Consider the following 19215-nt stretch of genomic DNA (forward strand, 5'->3'; position numbering starts at 1 on the left):
TGTGTTCTCTTACCTGATGATTGCAAACATTGAGTTAAAATTCTTGCATTCCCTGCAATGTAGTGCTATCTTGATGAAATGCTTAATGATCTTCATCCTCTTCAGCTGGTTTGTCTCTCTCAGAATTTCAGATGCCACCCAAAATGTTTCTTGGTTAATTACTTCTTCAAATTTCTTCAGGTTGGCACAGCTGGTTTTTGATTTGAGTTTAAATAAATCATCTATATATTCAGTAGGTTCAATGTTACGGAAAAGTTCGAAATTTCGCATAGAGAGCTGTGTGGCCACTTCCATAGTACTGAGCTGCAACAGGGAAATCTGACTCTCCCTCAGCAGCTCCTGAGCATCTTCGTCTGAACAAAGAGTTTCTGTCTCCATGTTGTTTTTCAAGTAATACCTATGAAAAACACAGAATTCTAAGCCTAGGCAGCAGCCCCATGAAAGAAATGATGCTACTTTGTGGACAACACTTGCAAGAAAAGGTGTTTGAGTAATGGAAGAATCCTCCTCTACAAGGACAGAGAATACAGCCTCTGCCCTAGTCACCAGCTTGTAGAATCACCTATCAGGAAGTCACTGATGGGAGCTAATAAATCACATGTCATTTCATTTGTATCAGCTATCATGCATTTTTCTCCTGCCCTTTCCTGATTTCTAGATTATTTTACAGATTTTCTTTTTTTTTAATAGTTGTTTTTACTTATTTATTTTTTACAAATAGTTTATTGTCAAGTTGGTTTTTTTTATTTTTACATATTTTCGCTAAAATTGGCAGAAAATAGATCAATTTAAAATTTCAGTTTAAGTAAGAAAACAGGCTCTAAGGAAGGCACTGGGAGAGATGAGACACAGGTCATTACCTGTTTTCCTAGAGAGAAACAAAGGTTTATCAATAGGTAAACCTGGTCTAATTTGAACCTATTTATTCAAATACCAAAGAAACCTATAAGGTATTCCCTTCTATCTGATACTATGAATACAATGATGCCAAAATAGATTTCTTAATTTTTACATTTTTTTAATGTTTATTTTTGAGAGGGAGAAAGGGAAACACACAGAGTGTGAGGGGGGAGGGGCAGAGAGAGGGAGACACAGAATCTGAAGCAGGCTCCAGGCTCTATGCTGTCAGCAAAGAGCTGGACGCAGGGCTCAAACTCACAAACCGTGACATGACGTGAGCCAAAGTCGGATACTAAACCAACTGAGCCACCCAGGTGCTCGATTTTTAACATTTAAATATCTGATTTTCACAAAAACCCTACAAGTAAGTGGGGCAGGTATTATTCTTGTCAGATGAGGAAACAAAGGCTCCAAAATATTAATAAGTAGTTAATATCAATGACAGAGACGAGATTTCATTAATAATCTTTGTCTTTGTAAACAACTTGTTGAAAATAGAATCCAGATGTTTGTGGGTTTTTGTTGTTGCTGTTGTTTTGTAGACAGATCTTTTCCTAAGCCAAATTCCATAAAGACAGAAGCAGAATGAGCACAGTGGGAATCCTGCCAAACTGGCCTTTTGCATCTTTCACCAGAATAACCATGACGGAGAACACATACCTTGAGGTATTCACACTCACAGATTGAATGTTCCCAGTTTTGATTACTCATGAAGTCAATGACATGTATTCATCTATAATTTTCTTGAATGTGAGCCATGAATCTACACTTCAATGGAGATTTGTAGAACTCCATCATGGTTACAGAAATATCAATGTGCCTTCAAATGATAATGAGGAAAACTGATCTCCTAAAACAACACTAACTGCTAGTGTCAGGGTTGGAAACATAGTGAAAGTGAAGAAGAGTATGAAAGTTGTAGTTGATAGCAAGAAAAATGAAGTTCTGAATGAATTAAATCAGGTTTGGATATACTATGGAAAAGTCAAGTACAAAAAAACACTCCAACAAGAAAAAAAAGTGATTTATGAAACTATTCAGTGAGTGCACAATCTAGTCATTAAATGAGAATCAAAGTAACTGCTTTTCCAACTTTCACTAATTTGTGGTTTGAGGACACACATTACATATATCCAGGGAAATTCAGGAGACTGACAAAATCAGGTACAATGTTACCTTGCAAGTCATATGTGATAGAAGTAGTTAAGCGGCAAAGACCAAGCTCTGAAGCGTCTAAACGTCTGGTTCTAGAGCAAGGTATTTTTCACAGTGTAGCACATGATAACGGGCAGCATTAGGCAGTCACATGGCCATAGATATCTCCATCTAAATAAATGAAGCTCCTAGAAAGGTTGGGTAGGCAGGAGTAATGGACACCAGAATATGACTTAAAAACGTGTTTGTGAATGTACACCTCGAGGAAAGAGTATCAGTGTTAGCGCTGTGCCTTTGCCTCAGGCACTCTCTACCACTCTGCCAGCCCGGTGTCCTACAGCCAGTGTAAGATGTGACTGCCTGTGTGTGCCCCAACGACCAATAACAATATGCAGGTCACAGCGCCCTGCTTTTCAAAAGGGTCTTAGGAGGCCCTTGTGAGGGTCAGCAGTCTACTGGGTACATTTACTTTGATTCACCAATTCTTGGAGAACGGGATAAGACTTCTTGCTCATTTGCAATAGTACTTACTCATTTTAAAAACCCTTTGAAAGTGCTCATCTCCTAGACTTTGGTGTGGGTTTGAATAGGGGTTAAAGAAATCCAACAGGATAGATCTATCATATACCTTCCACTTAGTTGAATTCTATCAGCAAGTTTGGAAAGCTGATCGGGGAGTCTTCTTTGTTTGATTACACCCTCAGGTGTGACAGAGACCTCACACAGCGAATATTGATCTGGGGTGGCAGTCACAGCAAACTCCCTGATGGCCTGAATGACTACTTCCTTCGCTGTGGTGTCCTTACTGATCATGATGTATCGGCTTTGCTGATCAGCTTTAAAAACCCTTAGCACTTGATCTGGCAAGTCTAGAGAAAAGAAAAACCACATGTAAGTAGACAGGATTTTAGCATATGGTAATACAATTAAGTGAAGTAATCTGGAAAACACCCCAGAAAAGATAAATGCTAAACTTTCATCTCTCATTACGGTCCTTCTTTTTCTAAATTTATTTCTGAGAGAGAGAGACAGCATGAGCAGAGGGATGGTCAGAGAGAGAGGGAGATAACAGAATCTGAAGCAGGCTCCAGGCTCTGAGCTAGTTGTCAGCACAGAGCCCGATGCGGGGCTCAAACCCATGAACTGTGAGATCATGACCTGAGCCGAAGTCACTTAACCAACTGAACCACCCAGGCACCCTTACAATCCTTCTTCAAAGATTCTATAAGTCAACATACTGATTTGCTGCATGAACATAGTTTTCCCTATTGACACCTGAAGGATCCACAGACAAATGAGAACATCATCAGTACACAACAGTAGCACATAAGATTCTCAGGCTGGTAGCAAAAAAGGAAGAATTTAAATCTAAAGTTCGTCTTTATTATATTGAAAATCCCATTAAGCTAACCTAATATATTCCTCTTACTCTATTTATTTAACATGACCTAGTAATAACCGGCATGGTATGTGTTATCTTCATTTTATGAAAGAGAAAACAAGTTCAGAGAGATTAATTTGCCCAGAATCATATCAAATTAGTCTGAAGAATAAGAGAGAATGGATTCCGGTAGTTTGAAATTGGAGCATTTGACACAATCCATCCAGCCCCCAAGAACACCCAGCATTCCCGTATGTGAGAAGAAAGCAGATTCCGACAGGAAAATGAAGGCAGCACAGGCGGTGCTCACCAGGAGTAGTACTGAAGTCTAAAATGCGATGGTGTGACTGCAATAAATCAGGATTACTGGACGATAAGGTTCCACTGACAGGCAGTGCGGTTGGGATGTGCTTGGTCTGCCGTAATCCTACTATGCTGTCATCTTGAGACTGACCAATTCCAATATCACTGAACAAAGAGAAAAATCAGAAAGTAAATGATATGCAAGTAAAAAGGTTATAACTCACCAATATGTAATAGACACAGACCATAAATAAACCATATTTTTATAAGACTTACAGCTCATTTTAAAGTACCATTAATAAATTTGGTTGAAAATTCAATAGCAATGACTGCTTAAGTGTATCTAACTCAACTTATTTTGCTATTTCTTAAGCATATGTTATCCTAAAACCTATGTCTCTTCCAGTAGACAAAGTGTATTAGCAGTCTATCAGTATTTTCAAGAAAAGATCAGCTCTAGTGATTCCTGGCAATAGATTTAAGAATAAGCACATTAAACAGAGTGCATTGAGGGGCACCTGGGTGGCTCAGTCATTGAGCATCTGACTTCAGCTCAGGTCATGATCTCATGGTTTGTGGGCTCGAGCCCCACATTGGGCTCTGTGCTGATAGCTCAGAGCCTGGAGCCTGCTTTGGATTTGTGCCTCCCTCTCTCTCTGCCCTTCCCTTGCTTGCGTTCTCTCTCTCAAAAATAATAAACATTAAAAAAAAATTTTGTTTAAAGAGTGCATTTAGTCTCACTCAACTGGTGACTTATACATCAGAATGATAAATTATTTTATAATCTGATCTTTAAGAACTAAAAAAACTGAGTAAAATAGAGAAAAAAGTCCAAACTGTCCTATTTCATTCTCCAGTGTTTTAGAGAAATAAATGAGATCACTATGGAGTCAAATGTAAAGAAACCCTGATACAGAGATTGTTTAATTGTACAAAGCATTAAAAAGCAGAGGTGCATGGTGATATTTCTTAGCATCAAAGAAGAGGCAATGGAAATCCAATGACTCACTTTTATTTTTAATTCTCTACTCAAAATTTCTAGTTACACATTTAAATTCCAGAGAAATGTTCCTTATTGCTGATAGCTACAAACTCATTTCCGTGTATAAAATGTTGTTACTGTGGACAATTCTTAAAAGATGATTTAATAATATTTAAAAGCTTCTAGATTTGAAGGGTGAACTATTTCCAAAAATGACATTAAAATTAAAATAATAAGCATGGATACACATAAAATATCCAGATCATCAGCAAATGGTTATAGTTCTAATTTCCAGAAATACCTTAAAAACGAAGAGAAAGAAAACTATATTAAGGTTGGGCATCCAAGGTGTTATAAATAAAATTAAGACATTTAACATTAGTTAGGTTTTCAGACATTAGAACTTAATTATAATATGTACTATCTTTAACGGCTGTGATAATTTAAAAAGTATACCGTAGCATTCTTTACTTTGAAGTGGGAATTATAAAGTTAAATAAGGACAAGATTTTTCTTTTTTTTTTTTTTACAAGATTTTTCTTTTAAAGTCAACACAAAAATTAAAGACGATTTTAATGTGAATTCTTCCAAATTCATAGGTAAGTCCATGACAAAATCCAATTTCCATTTAAACACATATAGGACACACATAAAGATGACAAGTATTAATGTTCTGTGAAACATTAAAACCTTCACATTGGTAAAATTTTATTTCTCAACCACACAAACTATCTTTACGGCCAAAAGTATCAAAAGTAATCCATGACATAAGACAACTATTATGGGCTCGGGCCAAAGATATAGAGCCAACTGGATCACTATGGCCACAAATGGCTAAAACCGCTAGAGCAACCTTCTTAAAAAATGTTTCTCAGTAACATTTTAACATCTAAAATGAAGATCTAATAACTCTTGCCTATGTATCTGTTATCCACAGACATGAGGATACTCTCTTGGATTGAAACTCCTTTACATTCAAAACTTCATTCAGAAATGTCCCTCTCTGATCGTTGTCTACTGTCTGACCTCTGTAACTCTTCTCATGGTATTGAAACTGGCTAGCCTTGTTGATTTTATAGTTTATTGCCCTACTTCCTCTTTTCTCAGAATTCATCACTCTTTCTCTACTTCCCTGACAACCAGATCTGAATCCTATAATCCTCTTGACTCACCCTTTTCTTCCCTCTGTTCACATCACTCTCCCATGCCTATCCTTGCCAGTTGCCAGTTTGCCATCATCCAGCATCTTAACTTCTGTAATACTGACAGTGCTGGGGGGTGGGGAGGGAGGGACACAGTGTGTCTAGATCTGTCTGATTGACTAGTTTAATGACATTGTTAAAAAAAAAAAACATTGTAAACACATGCTGATTTCTAAGAGAGTAAAATCTTAGTAGTAACTAGTATTAAGTCTATCATACCATATAATAGATCCTACAGTTTACTGAACCTGCTTTTAAAAAAAAATTTTTTTTTAATGTTTATTTTTGAGAGAGAGAGAGAGAGAGCGCGAGCATGAGTGGGGGAGGGGCAGAGAAAGACAGAGACACAGAATCCCAAGCAGGCTCCAAGCTCTGGGCTGTCAGCACAGAGCCCGATGTGGGGCTTGAACTTGTGACCTGTGAGATCATGACCTGAGCTGAAGTCGGACACTTAATGGACTGATGCACCCCCAGCCCGCTTTTAAATATAGTTTTTTAAATTTCAGTTGCATTACATACATGAATTATTTCAAATAATTTTCACAATAAAATACTTAAATGAGATATATCTTTCCATTTAAGTTTATTTTAAGACAGACAGAGTCAGTGCTGGTGGGAGAGAAGCAGAGAGAGAGAGAGAGAGAGAGAGAGAGAGAGAGAGAGAGAATCCCAATGAGGCATGACTCCAGCTTAAGTCGGGACTCGAACTCACAAAACTGTGAGATCATGACCTGAGACAAAACTAAGTTGGAAGCCCAGCATACATTTTCTTAAATACAAATTTAAGACGTTCCCTCAGTGTTTAAAAATCAACACATCTTATTATCTTCTTTTCTCTTCTCTAGCTTTTGAATATATTTTTAAATACACATAAAACAAAATTATACATAGTATTTTCATACTGTGTTCCTTGCTAATGTCTTGTAGTGTGGATGGCTTATATCCCAGTACTTACATGTCATATTTCTAGTAATACTTTCCAGGGTCATACTGACTTCGGTTTGACTATTTTTTAAGGTTCATACTTAGCTCATGGTCAATATGACTATAGGATTTGTTGTTGTTATTGTGCTACTCATAATTCTACATTTAAGTAATTGTTTCTGCCCATTTTAAATTAAATTTTTTATCAAGAATGCTCATTTTATTTTATTTTATTTAAAAAAAAATTCTTTTTTTTAATGTTTTATTTATTTCTAGGAGAGAGAGAGAGAGAGACAGTGTGAGCAGGGGAGGGTCAGAGAGAGAGGGAGTGACAGACTCTGAGACAGGCTCCAGGCTCTGAGCTGGCAGTCAGCACAGAGCCCGACGCGGGGCTTGAACCCACGAACCGCGAGATCATGACCTAAGTGAAAGTCGGACGCTTAACCGGCTAAGCCACCCAGGCGCCCCAAGAATGCTCATTTTAAAAATCAATTTCTATTTTCTATAATGCTCACAGGCCTAATCCATCGTTTATTAGAAACTTACTCAATATAAACATGCTCTCAAGTCTATAAATAAGCCATTGTACTCATTGCTTATCCTTAGGACTTGGTTGTAAGTCATTATATCATTATAATGATATAATATTCATTCTATTCAGTGGGGACAACACAGGTTTGACTCTCCCACCAATACTATATTTTGGACCATATCTCTCTAATCTGTGGATAAAAATTTTATCTGAAATGGAATTTAAGAAATGTTTCATGTAGTTCTGAATATCTACTGTTCCTCTAGAAGACCCATTCAATTATCAAAGAAAGAAAATATCCTACATGTTTTGGAACTTCTCTATCATTGTAGCTTGGGGACTATGTAATAAATGCATTTGGTGCATCCACGTAATTTAACATTAAAAAAAAAACTTTGGCTAATGGTAATTGAATTTTACAAAAGATCTCTAGACTAAGAAAGAGCTAAAATGAAGAAATAACCAAGCAAACTGGCAAACAAACAAGATTAAAAAAGCATGGCACCTACTACCTTGTCTAGTCTGGGCTCCTGGAATAAATAAGCAGCCAAGAAGAGATTCAGTAATACACCTGACATTCTGACTATAGAGCCCACTAGGAGGAAGGAAAAGAGTTCTGTGCTTGGTTGGTGATATCCGAGAAACAGTTAAATAAATGAAAACAAAGAACAAAGAGAATGGCAAGGATGAATAGTAGCAACCAAAAGAAGAAATGATTTGGCTGACAAAGGGCAGATAGTGACGGTAGACCAGATATCCAGAAACAATGAAATTCAGCAAAAACAACTCCGACCATGGGTGAAACAGGAGCAAACACACGTGCTTATTTTTTTTAAGTCCAGATTTAAAAAAAAAAAAAAAAAAAAAAGGTTCAAGTGAGGACATGCTAAACTATTTCTAATGAAGCTTGGGTTGGGCAAGTAAGTGGCAAACATACAAGATTGAAATCATTACTAATATTGCTTCTAAGATAACTCAGCCATAAAAGCTGTGAACATGGGCACACATTATCACTACCTCTGCATACCATTTTAACACAATATTATTTTAATAATGCAGAGAAAATTCATACACTTACTTGTATGGTTTCTGTGGCAAGATACTGATCCGAGTCTTATCTAGTATCTTTTTTAGCTTGTTTCTTCCTCCAACAGTATTAGCTTTACTTTTTTTATTGACTTTTTCAAGTCCTATCACCTGTTCTACATCTACAGCGAGATCTGGAATGGAGTAGCGGCTGGCCTTCTTGATATCTCCAATTTTAGGAAGGTGAGGGGCACCATTTCTTTTCTCTTCTGATAATCTTGTTAGCAGTTCTTTAAATACTAAAATAGAAATAAACACCACAAAACAACGATTATAAGAAATCCAAACAATTCAAAGGAAACTGGAGGACTTGGGAACAGGTGAGAAGTGTATACTTCAACTATCAAAACTGTAATCCCATGGAAAAATACTACCCCAATGAATGCATGACCCCAAGAATCTGCTTTGTTATATTGCTCTATCACGTTCATTCAGACTAAGTTAAAATATAGTAGTACATCTTTAGATCTTTAGGTATTTAAACATAATAGCTATTTAAAACATTTATCAATAAAAATAATTTTTATGGTCCTCAAGCTAGATTTTTAGAACTACTTACATACTTACATAATTAATATCTGTATCTATGCATTTTACTGTAAATATTTTGATTCTTATATTTGAAATATTATTATAAAAATGACTTTTTTCATGATTAAGACCTAAATGTCTTAAAGAAAAATTTCTTTTCATGATTAAGACCCAAAGGAGAAAAACGGAAGTATGCAAATATACTTACCAAATAAATTGGTTTTCACAGTGATTGATAAGTGTGTGTTATTTCTGAGAATTTCCATGGCTTTTGACAGCTGAATATTTTCAAAGTTTTGACCATTTACTTCTAATATCTAAAAATAAAATTATGAAATTCATTTCAGTATCCCAACTGATTGAAGAAAAAAGGCACCAATAATGACTCTTCGGGTTTGGATTTAGAAATATCATACCTGATCCCCTCGTTTCAAGCCTGCTTCAGTTGCTTTGCTACCTGAATCTACACTGTCAACAAAGATTCCAAATCCCTTCTCTGAGCCACCAAGTAAGATAAAAGGCAAAGGAGCTTCTCGGGATGGTTTTGTTAACGTCATCAATCTTCTTTTTGCTTTAGCTGCACATGCAATATTTAACAGCCTTAGATGTCCGCCCATTTTCTATAAAAGTTCAGAAAGAGTGGTTTCAAAAATAGGCTGAGTTAAATGAACTTAAAATTGATGGCTTTTTTCCATAAAAATATTACCTCTCTTTCCAGGTTATTTTCAAATTCTTCTAGAAATCGAGTCATCGCAGGATCTCCTTCAAAGTCATTGAAGTGATTATTCACCCATAATAATACTACCCGTGTAACCTGAAAAATCAATTGTTTTTAACAGGTTTTCTTCTTTTTAGTGCTAAAAATCTGCAATTAAAGTCATTTCAAAAAAGATACCGAAAAATTTACTTAATAACAATGGACAAGAAAATAAACTAACAACAAACTCTCACAGCAAGGATTATTCGTAAGATAATGACCTTCTGAAAAAATGTATTTAAGATTATGAATATATACTTTTGTTTTTTTTTTGCTAAGAATGATATTGAATCTGTGAAACATAATAAACTTCTATCTTGTTTACTCTCAAAATATATTTGAAACAGGTCACAATAAAAACAAAGCTATAATAACACCAAAATAATGTAACACAAGACAAAAGAAGACAGAAACTAAAAAATAACAGCAGAGGGCAGAAGAGACAAAAGGAATGAATAGTATTAAGCCTAGAAAGATCTATAAGGTAACAAGTTATAAAAGTAAGGAGCTAGCTGGGACTTAATTGGGAATTACATCTTACTTGCCAACATTTAGATTCAGGAGGCTTTTAACATCGACAATTCTTCAGGAAAAATGAGTAGCCTTTTCTTACACTGCACACGTGTTTCCACATAGCCCTACACCTCCTTTATACAGACCCACACATGCACACACATACATACATACACACACACACCCACAGAGTTACAGAATATTCATGCTATACCCAGCAAGAGGGGTGTGACATTCATTAGACTATAAGCTCCATGTGGACAACTTTATCCATTATGTTCTCAGGACATCCTTAAGACTTATTACAAAGCCTAGCATAAAGTGAATTCTCAACAAAATCTTACTAAATGAAGTGAGTGTAACTGTGACTTTAAATATAAAAGTACTTGTTTTATTTAAGACTTTCATTTTCTAAATTTTCAATAACATAAATTTTCCACAGATTTTTTTTTCAAACATCTTAACCTCTAATCAAACCATCTCACCTTTTAATCAAAGTGAGAAAATTAACCACAGTATTCTAGCCGTAGAGAAACAAAGGTGACAGTATACAGTTAATTTTTAACTATAGTTAATATACACTCAGGAGTTAAGCCTTGATATTTATATTATCTTTTGGTCATTTACTATCGCTATTGTCCAATTTTCAAATTTTGGAAACTGGATCACATCTCCCTTGAAACTATATCTAATACCTTTTTCATAAAATTAAAATTCTACAGCTGAGAGGCCAACTTAAAAGTCTTAGTAGCCTATTACCGGTTAGAAAACTGAGATTCAGGGGCACTGAGGTGGCTCAGTCGGTTAAGCATCCTACTCCGGCTCAGGTCATGATCTCACGGTTCATGAGTTTGAGCCCCACGTTGGACTCTGCTGTCACTGCAAAGATCACCTCAGATCCTGTCTGCCTCTCTCTCTGCCTCTCCCCTGCTTGCTCACTTGCTCTCTCAAAAATAAACATTAAAAGAAAAAGAGAAAACTGAGATTCATAAATCATAAGTTGAATACTACGAACTACCACCACCAACGAACAATCTTTAAAATGTATGATGTATTAAGATGTATTAAGTGCATTGAGCCAGGTACTACATAAAGAACTTCACTTCAATTATTCATGTTCACAATAACCCCCAAAAGATGTTGATTATTCATTTTACAAGTAAATCAGTGACCGTAGGAGGGTCAGATGACACCTAAGGTACATGGCAAAGACAATACTTAAACCACGTTTTGATGGCTGGAGAGCCTGGCTAAACAAGCCTGGGCTTGTGACTCTCAGAATATGAAATGAAAAGCACTGCGGTCCAAATGATTTCTCAAAGACCACAGAGCTAGTTAGGGGCAGGGCCAGCAGTAGAGCCTGGGGGCTTTTCACTGTTGGTCTCCTGTTCTGGACTTTCCTACCTGCCTTCCCATGTCTGCCTTATGTAAATCAGATCGTCACACGGAAAGGAGAAATGAGTAGAGGTTATGGTTAACTCTTACAACTCATAAGAGTGTGTAGTTTATCATCCAATCTGCCCTTGACAGAGAGCTCCAGAGCTGCTAAAGAAACCTGTTTAGAATTACATTACTGCGTCTACTGACCAGCTACACTTACAATAAGATGCTGCCCTGGTGCTAATTTAAAAATTGCAACTTTCGTCTGGAATACACTGATCGTTTGCCCCAAAGAGAATGCTGATTCTGATGGAGCTCGGCTGTATCACTTTTTTTTTTTTTTGCTTAAAAAGTGCATTCTCTTTTTCCATTAAAATAATCTAAGGGGTGCCTGGGTGGCTCAGTCAGTTAAGTATCTGACTTCTGATATTCACTCAGGTTATGATCTCGCAAGCGTGAGGTCAAGCCCCACATCGGGCACTGAGCTGAGCATGGAGCCTGGTTGGGATTCTCTCTCTCATTCTCTCTCTCTTATTCTCTTTCTGCCCCCCTCCCTCACACATACTCTCTCAATCTCTCTCAAAATAAACATTAAAAACTAATTGGAACATAACTGGTATGACAAATATGTATATATACTAAAGTATCTTTAAATTTATATCTGAATATTTCACATTTAAAAGCCAAATGAGAATACATTTTCCAACCTTATCCCTGAGGCTCGGGTCATTAAACCACTCCAATAACTTTTTGCCCACTTCCATTGGGCTAGAAAGAAAAGTCCTGTAGGTCAACAGGAAGTCTTCTATGAATGTTGGATCCACTACCGAATGCTCTTCCACCAAATGCATCGTTAATCTTTCTGAGGTGCCCTGTAACAAAAGGTTTAATCACTCTCTCGCATAAGTAACATCTCTATGACATAATAATTCCAAATTTTCAACTAAGATGAACTGGGTAGTAATATATATAATAATTTATTAAACTGCTGTTCATCAAGAAGTATAAAGAGCTTTTTAACAGCTAGGAACTTTTCAGAGGAATTATATGTAAAAATGGGGAGAAGGATCTTAAGTTCTCATAACTAACTGACACTCCCCAAAAAAATCCTTCCTACAAGATGGAGGCAAGTTTGTCTTACCTTGATGACGATGTGTCCCTTTCTTGTTCCGGTTCTATCAAGTTCTCGGTGTTCCTTTACCATAACAATTTCTCCTTCCTCCTCAACTTTTTGCATGTTCTTTTCTACTTGGTTGAGAATACGGCAGTAATCTTGCTGGGCTATGCAGACAAACTGGAACAAAATGTAAGTCACATGTTAATGATAAAGTGCTTCCAAGAGATCTAGCAGTACTAATAATTCAGTGTTTTAATTATTTAACACTGACATTTTTCCATGTCTTTCCCATACTCTCTAAATGAATGCAGTAATGAACCTTAATCAGATTTCTCTACTTTTTAATGTACTTCTTCCTTGGTCAAATCAAGTTTCATTTTTAGCATATTTATATGTAGTTTATATCAAAAATCCTAACCATTTTAAAAATCAGAAGGTAAAATTCAGAGTTCTTTTTCATACCTCTTCTTTGACAGTGGGATCTTAGGAGGATAAATATAAAAACATAATTACCATTTAGTAGGTTTACCAGTTAGAAAAGATTTTAAAAGCAACAATTTTAAAATAAAGATGAAAAAAAGATCAAAATTCAAAGATACCCATGGAATATATATTATACATTTGCTAATTATATTGATAAGAAGAAATCAGCTTAGAAAGTTGTTCAAAAAGTTCCACAAAACAAGCCACCTACTTGTGAAACTCAAATCATATTCCTTGTAACTAGTATTAAAGGGCAATCCTTGGTCTTAAACAAAAAAATAAGAATAATATGCACAGCAAGCCATTACTCCTCTGTGACTCCAAATATAAAAAATATCAGGGCTTAAGCTTCTGCACAGCCAAGGAAACAACCCAGAAAATTAACAGGCAACCAACGGAATGGGAAAAGATAGTTTCAAATGACATATCAGATAAAGGGTTAATATCCAGAATCTATAAGGAACTCACCAAACTACACGCCCGAAAAACAAACAACCCAGTGAAGAAATGGGCAGAAGACATGAACAGACACTTCTCCAAAGAGGACATCCAGATGGCCAACAGACACATGAAACGATGCTCAGCATCCCTCCTCATCAGGGAAATACAAATCAAAACCACACTGAGATACCACCTCACGCCAGTCAGAGTGGCTAAAATGAGCAAATCAGAGAACTCTAGATGCTGGCGAGGATGTGGAGAAACGGGCACCCTCCTACACTGTTGGTGGGAATGTAAACTGGTACAGCCCCTCTGGAAAACAGTGTGGAGGTTCCTCAGGAAACTAACAATAGAACTCCCTTATGACCCAGCAATAGCACTGCTAGGAATTTACCCAAGGGATACAGAAATGCTGAGGCATAGGAGCACATGTACCCCAATGTTCATAGCAGCACTCTCCACAATAGCTAAAACATGGAAAGAGCCTAAGTGTCCATCAACAGATGAATGGATCAAGAAGATGTGGTTTATCTATACCATGGAATACTACATGGCAATGAGAAACAATGAAATCTGGCCATGTGTAGCAACATGGATGGACCTTGAGGGTGTTATGCTGAGCGAAATAAGTCAGGCAGAGAAGGACAAATACCATATGTTTGCACGTATAGGAGGATTAGGAGGAACTTGACGGAGGACCAAGGGGGAGAAGAAGGGCGGAAATGGTGGGGGAAAGGGAGAGAGGCAAACCATGAGAGACTCTTGAATGCTGACAAAAACTGAGGACTGATGGATGTGGGGGGGAGGGGGGATGGGCATGGAGGAGGGCACTTTGGGGATGAGCACTGAGTGTTATGTAGAAACTAATTTGACAATAAACTATTTGTAAAAAAAAAAAAAAAAAATCAGGGCTTAGGGCAAACCACTAAATTACATTTCTTAGTAATTTAAAGAGAAAGTGAAGAATGAATTAAAACACTTATTACACAAATTAACCAGAAATTAGGAGACATGAGAGTATTTATAGTTTTGACTTGATGTTTGTGATAGTATATTTCTTTAACAAGATGGAAAACCAGATGTTGTAATAATAATTATCATGAATATGACACCATCATCATTTTGTGGTAGCCTTATAGCAATTTTCCATTCACCTTCCCGATTATCCCATAAAGAAAGTCCCACTATTGTCACCAGTGTACAAATGAAGAAAGAGCTGTACCAAAAGTGTGCTGATTTGCCCAATGTCTCATAATTACATGCTTGCTAATTAAAAAAAGAATATTTCATGCACATCAAAATCTTGGAATTAAGTTGAGCAATGTGTTAATAATTATTATTTCTGAATAATGCAAATTACAAGTGACTTTCATTTAATATTTTTTTAATATATTTTCCATACTTTCTGTACAATCAGTAAAGTTTTTCAAAAGAAATAGCAGTGATTCACATTTGAGAAATAGCTTATTACAATACTGTTTCTTCCAGAGCTGGTTGATAAAATCTCATTAATTTTCTATTGGAATCAAAAAGTTAAAACTCAAAAGACATGGGCTTTTATAAGTACAAATAGCTTAAGTTTTTAAATTTAAAAACACAACCCATTTCTGACCACAGGTGTATACATGTTTTGAAATATGTTGTCCTTAGTCCCTTGTCTCAAAAATATTTTATTTTATTATTTTTCTTTTTACAGGGCACCAAAATTGTTCTGTCTCCAAATAATTTTAGGTGATCTTTCTTACATTCTGTTTTAGAGAACACAATTATATCATTTTCTCATTTCTCTCCTATAAAAGAAATACATTTCATAAGTAAAAAGGAGAAAAGAAAATGCTTTCAGGGGTGCCTGAGTGGCTCAGTCAGTTAACTGTCCAACTTGGGCTCAGGTCATGATCACACAGTTCATAGGTTCAAGCCCCACATCAAGCTCTGTGCTGACAGCATGGAGCCAGGAGCCTGCTTCAGATTCTGTGTTTCCCTCTCTCTGCTCCTCCCCCTTTGGCGCTCTGTCTTGCTCTCAAAAATAAATAATAAATATTTAAAAACGGAAAGAAACTGTTTTAGAAGAGTAATGTACTATAAAATTAATCTTGACTAAGGATTTAAGGAAATTAGAATACGTTTGATTTTGAAACTCTTAAAGCCTAGAGAGACTTTTTAAATGTTTTTTTGTTTTTTTTCATTGTTGTTTGTTTTGAGAGAGAGAGAGACAGAGTACGAGCAGAGGAGGGGCAGTGAGAGAGGGAGACACAGGTCAGAAGCAGGCTCCAGGCACTGATTTGCCAGCACAGAGCCTCATGGGGGGCTTGAACCCACAGGCCGTGATGTCATGACCTGAGCCAAAGTCCAACCAATGCTTACCCCCCTGAGCCATCTAGGAGCCTCTTTGAGAGACATTTTTGTTACTTCTGTACCAAACGGAAGTACTAGGCAAAAAGAAAATAAAACCCTACTAAATTTCTAATATGGCCATACATATCTAAAAAGAAAGAAAGAATAAATACATTTATCTGTATTTTTATTAGCAGATTTATTTTTGCTTTAAGACTTTATAGATATAATAAATTCATACATAAAATATAATTTTAATTGGTATGATGAAGCCAGTTGAAAAACTGTGAAGTATGTACATGATTGTTTTGGTGAGGTTTTATACTTTCAAATAGCTGTAAGCATATGAAAGTAATGCAGACCTTGGCATTCTGATATAAAATAAAAATTCAAACAAGATTTGGTTTATAAAAGGCCAAACAAAGGCAGCTCACATTACAGGATTGGTTTTGGGGCACATGACATCACAACTGATATTTAGTAGAAAAATTATAACAGACTATAAAAGGATGAAGTAAAATTAAATGTCAACCATAACACAGTACTGTCAACTGTCAATTTATCCATGTAACTGCTTTCTCTGAAACTACTTAAATTCAGTGTCATTAGCTCCCATGGTCTCTGGAAAAGGGGAGTCTAAAAGATTTACCTTAAGAAGTTAGAGCTATTTAAACTGGCACTTTGTGGTCTGTAAGGGAAATTCATACGTAATTGTTCACACAGGTATCCCAGTGTCCGTTCCCCATTGAAGGGTGTAGGGCAAGGCTAAGCAATGTCTGATGTGTTACTGGCAGGCCTAAGACACAGGCAGTGGAGAAGAAAAAAGGGAGAAGGAAAAGAAGAGTGGGAAAGAAGAACATGAAAAGAGGGATAGAAGCGGGAAGAAGAAAAGACAGCGCACATACGGGAAACAGAGAACCATAACCAATTGCTTGGTACCATCAGGTGTCTATAACCAGCCCTGCCTTTGTCTTTCAGAGTGAACACAGGAATGAGCACAATGAAAGGAGAAAACTGAAAGAGGAGCACACAAAGGAGGGATCCAGAGCAAAATACAACTTTGAGCATATCGTGGGATCCAAACAAAAAGAAATAAATGTTAAATTTAATCCACTCATCAAGGATTAGGCTTACCACGAGCTCAACCTTCATATTACTCAATGTTTACTTTTGGAACACACTGGACTATAAGAAAATTAAGGTCGGTCCTAGGCGAAGTTGCTTCTTCTTGATAAAGAGAACACCATTTTTATTTATTTCATTTAATAACTGTTAAATGCCTACAAGGTGCTCGGTAGAATGATATAAACTTATGGAGGCCATTTTATGGATGAATGAAAATATGATTCTCATTGTTTCCTTTACTTCCCCCAACAAGAGGATGATCTGACATTTGTACTTACTGATAGATAATGACATTTTAACAGGAATACACTAAAATACTACACCAACACAAGCGTTACATTAAGTCTAAATTCATTCTCCAATCTTGTTCTACTGAGGGAACGGATGTCAGGCCTGAGCAGATGAGTCAGTGCAGGTGCAAGAGTGATTCGTGAAACCCCCTATGTAACATCTTCCTTTTACAGTGGCTTAGACTGGAATGCAGTAGAGAGAAGAGACTTTTCTCTGGCAGATACCTCACCCTTGACCTTCTTTGTATATCTGGGAACCTCATATCAAGAGTTATAGGAGTCTAGGTATCTCAATCAGAACTTTCCTTTGGGTCTACCTTGCTGACTATCACTCTGGATTTCCCACCAATTCCTCATCCGGGAGAGGAGACTCTCTTCCCTGACATCTTCCTCCTCTTCCTTTCTCATAATTCCCAAATAAATATTTAATGTTACCTGGTACATTTGATATTACTTAAGCACTCTGTAATATTCAGTCATATAGCATTTTTATCAATTATTCTGAAACATTTCTATGCCTCTAATATCGTTTCAGTTCCATGATTACAAATTTCTAATAAAAAGGGCTGGCCAATTAAGAGGTACTAATGTAATCAATGAATTCTCAGAAATAAAGTAACTTTTTAACTTGGCCTTTAAGGGCAGAGATTCCTACTAAAATGCTCTAGTAATGCAATATGTTCCAGGGAGGAACTGATAAGAGATAATAGGATAGGGAGACCTTTAACAAATTCCTAGTTTGTTTTGGACTATGTTTGGCTTTATTATATTTCGGAGTACAGTTCCAGAGCTGAAAACCCGCCTAGAATATCCTTTACAAACACATTTCCAGGCCAAATAAAGACTTCAAGATTAAACTACCATTTTGTTTTCTTCTATTATGCCAAATAACTGAGAGTTGACTATATTTAGAATGTTCTTCTGCCATTACTATTCAAAACAATGAATTAATAGCTATTTATTTTTTTCTCTAGAGTGCTTACTGAAGGAATTATTTGGCAACATTATTTTTGACTCTCTAGGTAAAATAATTTTATTTTATTTTAGGGACACCTAGGTGGCTTAGTCAGTTAAGCATCCGACCTCAGCTCAGGTCATGATCTCCTGACTCATAAGTTCAACCCCTGCATCGGGCTCTGTGCTGACAGCTCGGAGCCTGGAGCCTCCTTCGGATTCTGTGTCTCCCTCTCTCTCCTCTCTCTGCCCCACCTCTGCTCACTCTGTCTCTCTCTCTCTCTCAAAAATAAATAAACATTAAAAAAAAGATAATATTTTATAGTCGTGGTCATTTTCTCTTTTACTAAGTAAAATGCTTAAAATGAAAATTTAAATGAGTATTATTTTATATTTATCAGACACTATAAAACTTCAATGATGTTCTTTTAAACAAAATATATTCCGATGTATTTCAGACTACAGACTACTACAGTGAGCACTTAACATTAATTAGTCTGAGTCAAATCTTTGGGTTTATTTATACTAAAACATTTTATTCTTCAAAGACTTTTTTCAGAAGAGATGACATAAATTTTATATGCTTGATAACACAAGTATCTTAAATTTATTTCTCAGTAATACAGAGGTTTTCAGTTATACACAATATAATTAAGTTTCACATTAAAGTCTCCATATTTTCTCTAGTCTTTTATTTAATGTTTTATTTATTTTTAACGTTTATTTACTAAAAAATTTTTGTTATGTCTTTATTTCATTTTGAGAGACAAGAGACAAAGAGCAAATGGGAGAGGGGCAGAGAAAGAGGGAGTCACAGAATCTGAA

At 36.2% G+C, this 19215-nt stretch overlaps 1 protein-coding gene across 6 annotated transcripts in view; it reads right to left on the reverse strand.

Moving 5' to 3' along the window:
• The window catches only part of RAPGEF2 (Rap guanine nucleotide exchange factor 2), a 246596-nt gene that overhangs the window by 15243 nt on the left and 212138 nt on the right, over positions 1 to 19215 (reverse strand). For all 6 annotated transcript variants that reach the window (XM_039217432.1, XM_039217428.1, XM_039217429.1 and 3 more), the window contains 9 exons: positions 12788 to 12940; positions 12354 to 12518; positions 9703 to 9810; positions 9413 to 9616; positions 9205 to 9313; positions 8458 to 8704; positions 3747 to 3904; positions 2684 to 2924; positions 14 to 397 (listed from right to left, as the gene is read on the reverse strand). In XM_039217432.1, the coding sequence (XP_039073363.1) occupies positions 14 to 397; positions 2684 to 2924; positions 3747 to 3904; positions 8458 to 8704; positions 9205 to 9313; positions 9413 to 9616; positions 9703 to 9810; positions 12354 to 12518; positions 12788 to 12940 (1769 nt within the window). The remainder of the gene's footprint in view (positions 1 to 13; positions 398 to 2683; positions 2925 to 3746; positions 3905 to 8457; positions 8705 to 9204; positions 9314 to 9412; positions 9617 to 9702; positions 9811 to 12353; positions 12519 to 12787; positions 12941 to 19215) is intronic.

Source organism: Hyaena hyaena, unplaced genomic scaffold, assembly GCF_003009895.1.
Source record: "Hyaena hyaena isolate Hyena2069 unplaced genomic scaffold, ASM300989v1 scaffold_689, whole genome shotgun sequence".
Classification (NCBI taxonomy): domain Eukaryota; kingdom Metazoa; phylum Chordata; class Mammalia; order Carnivora; family Hyaenidae; genus Hyaena; species Hyaena hyaena.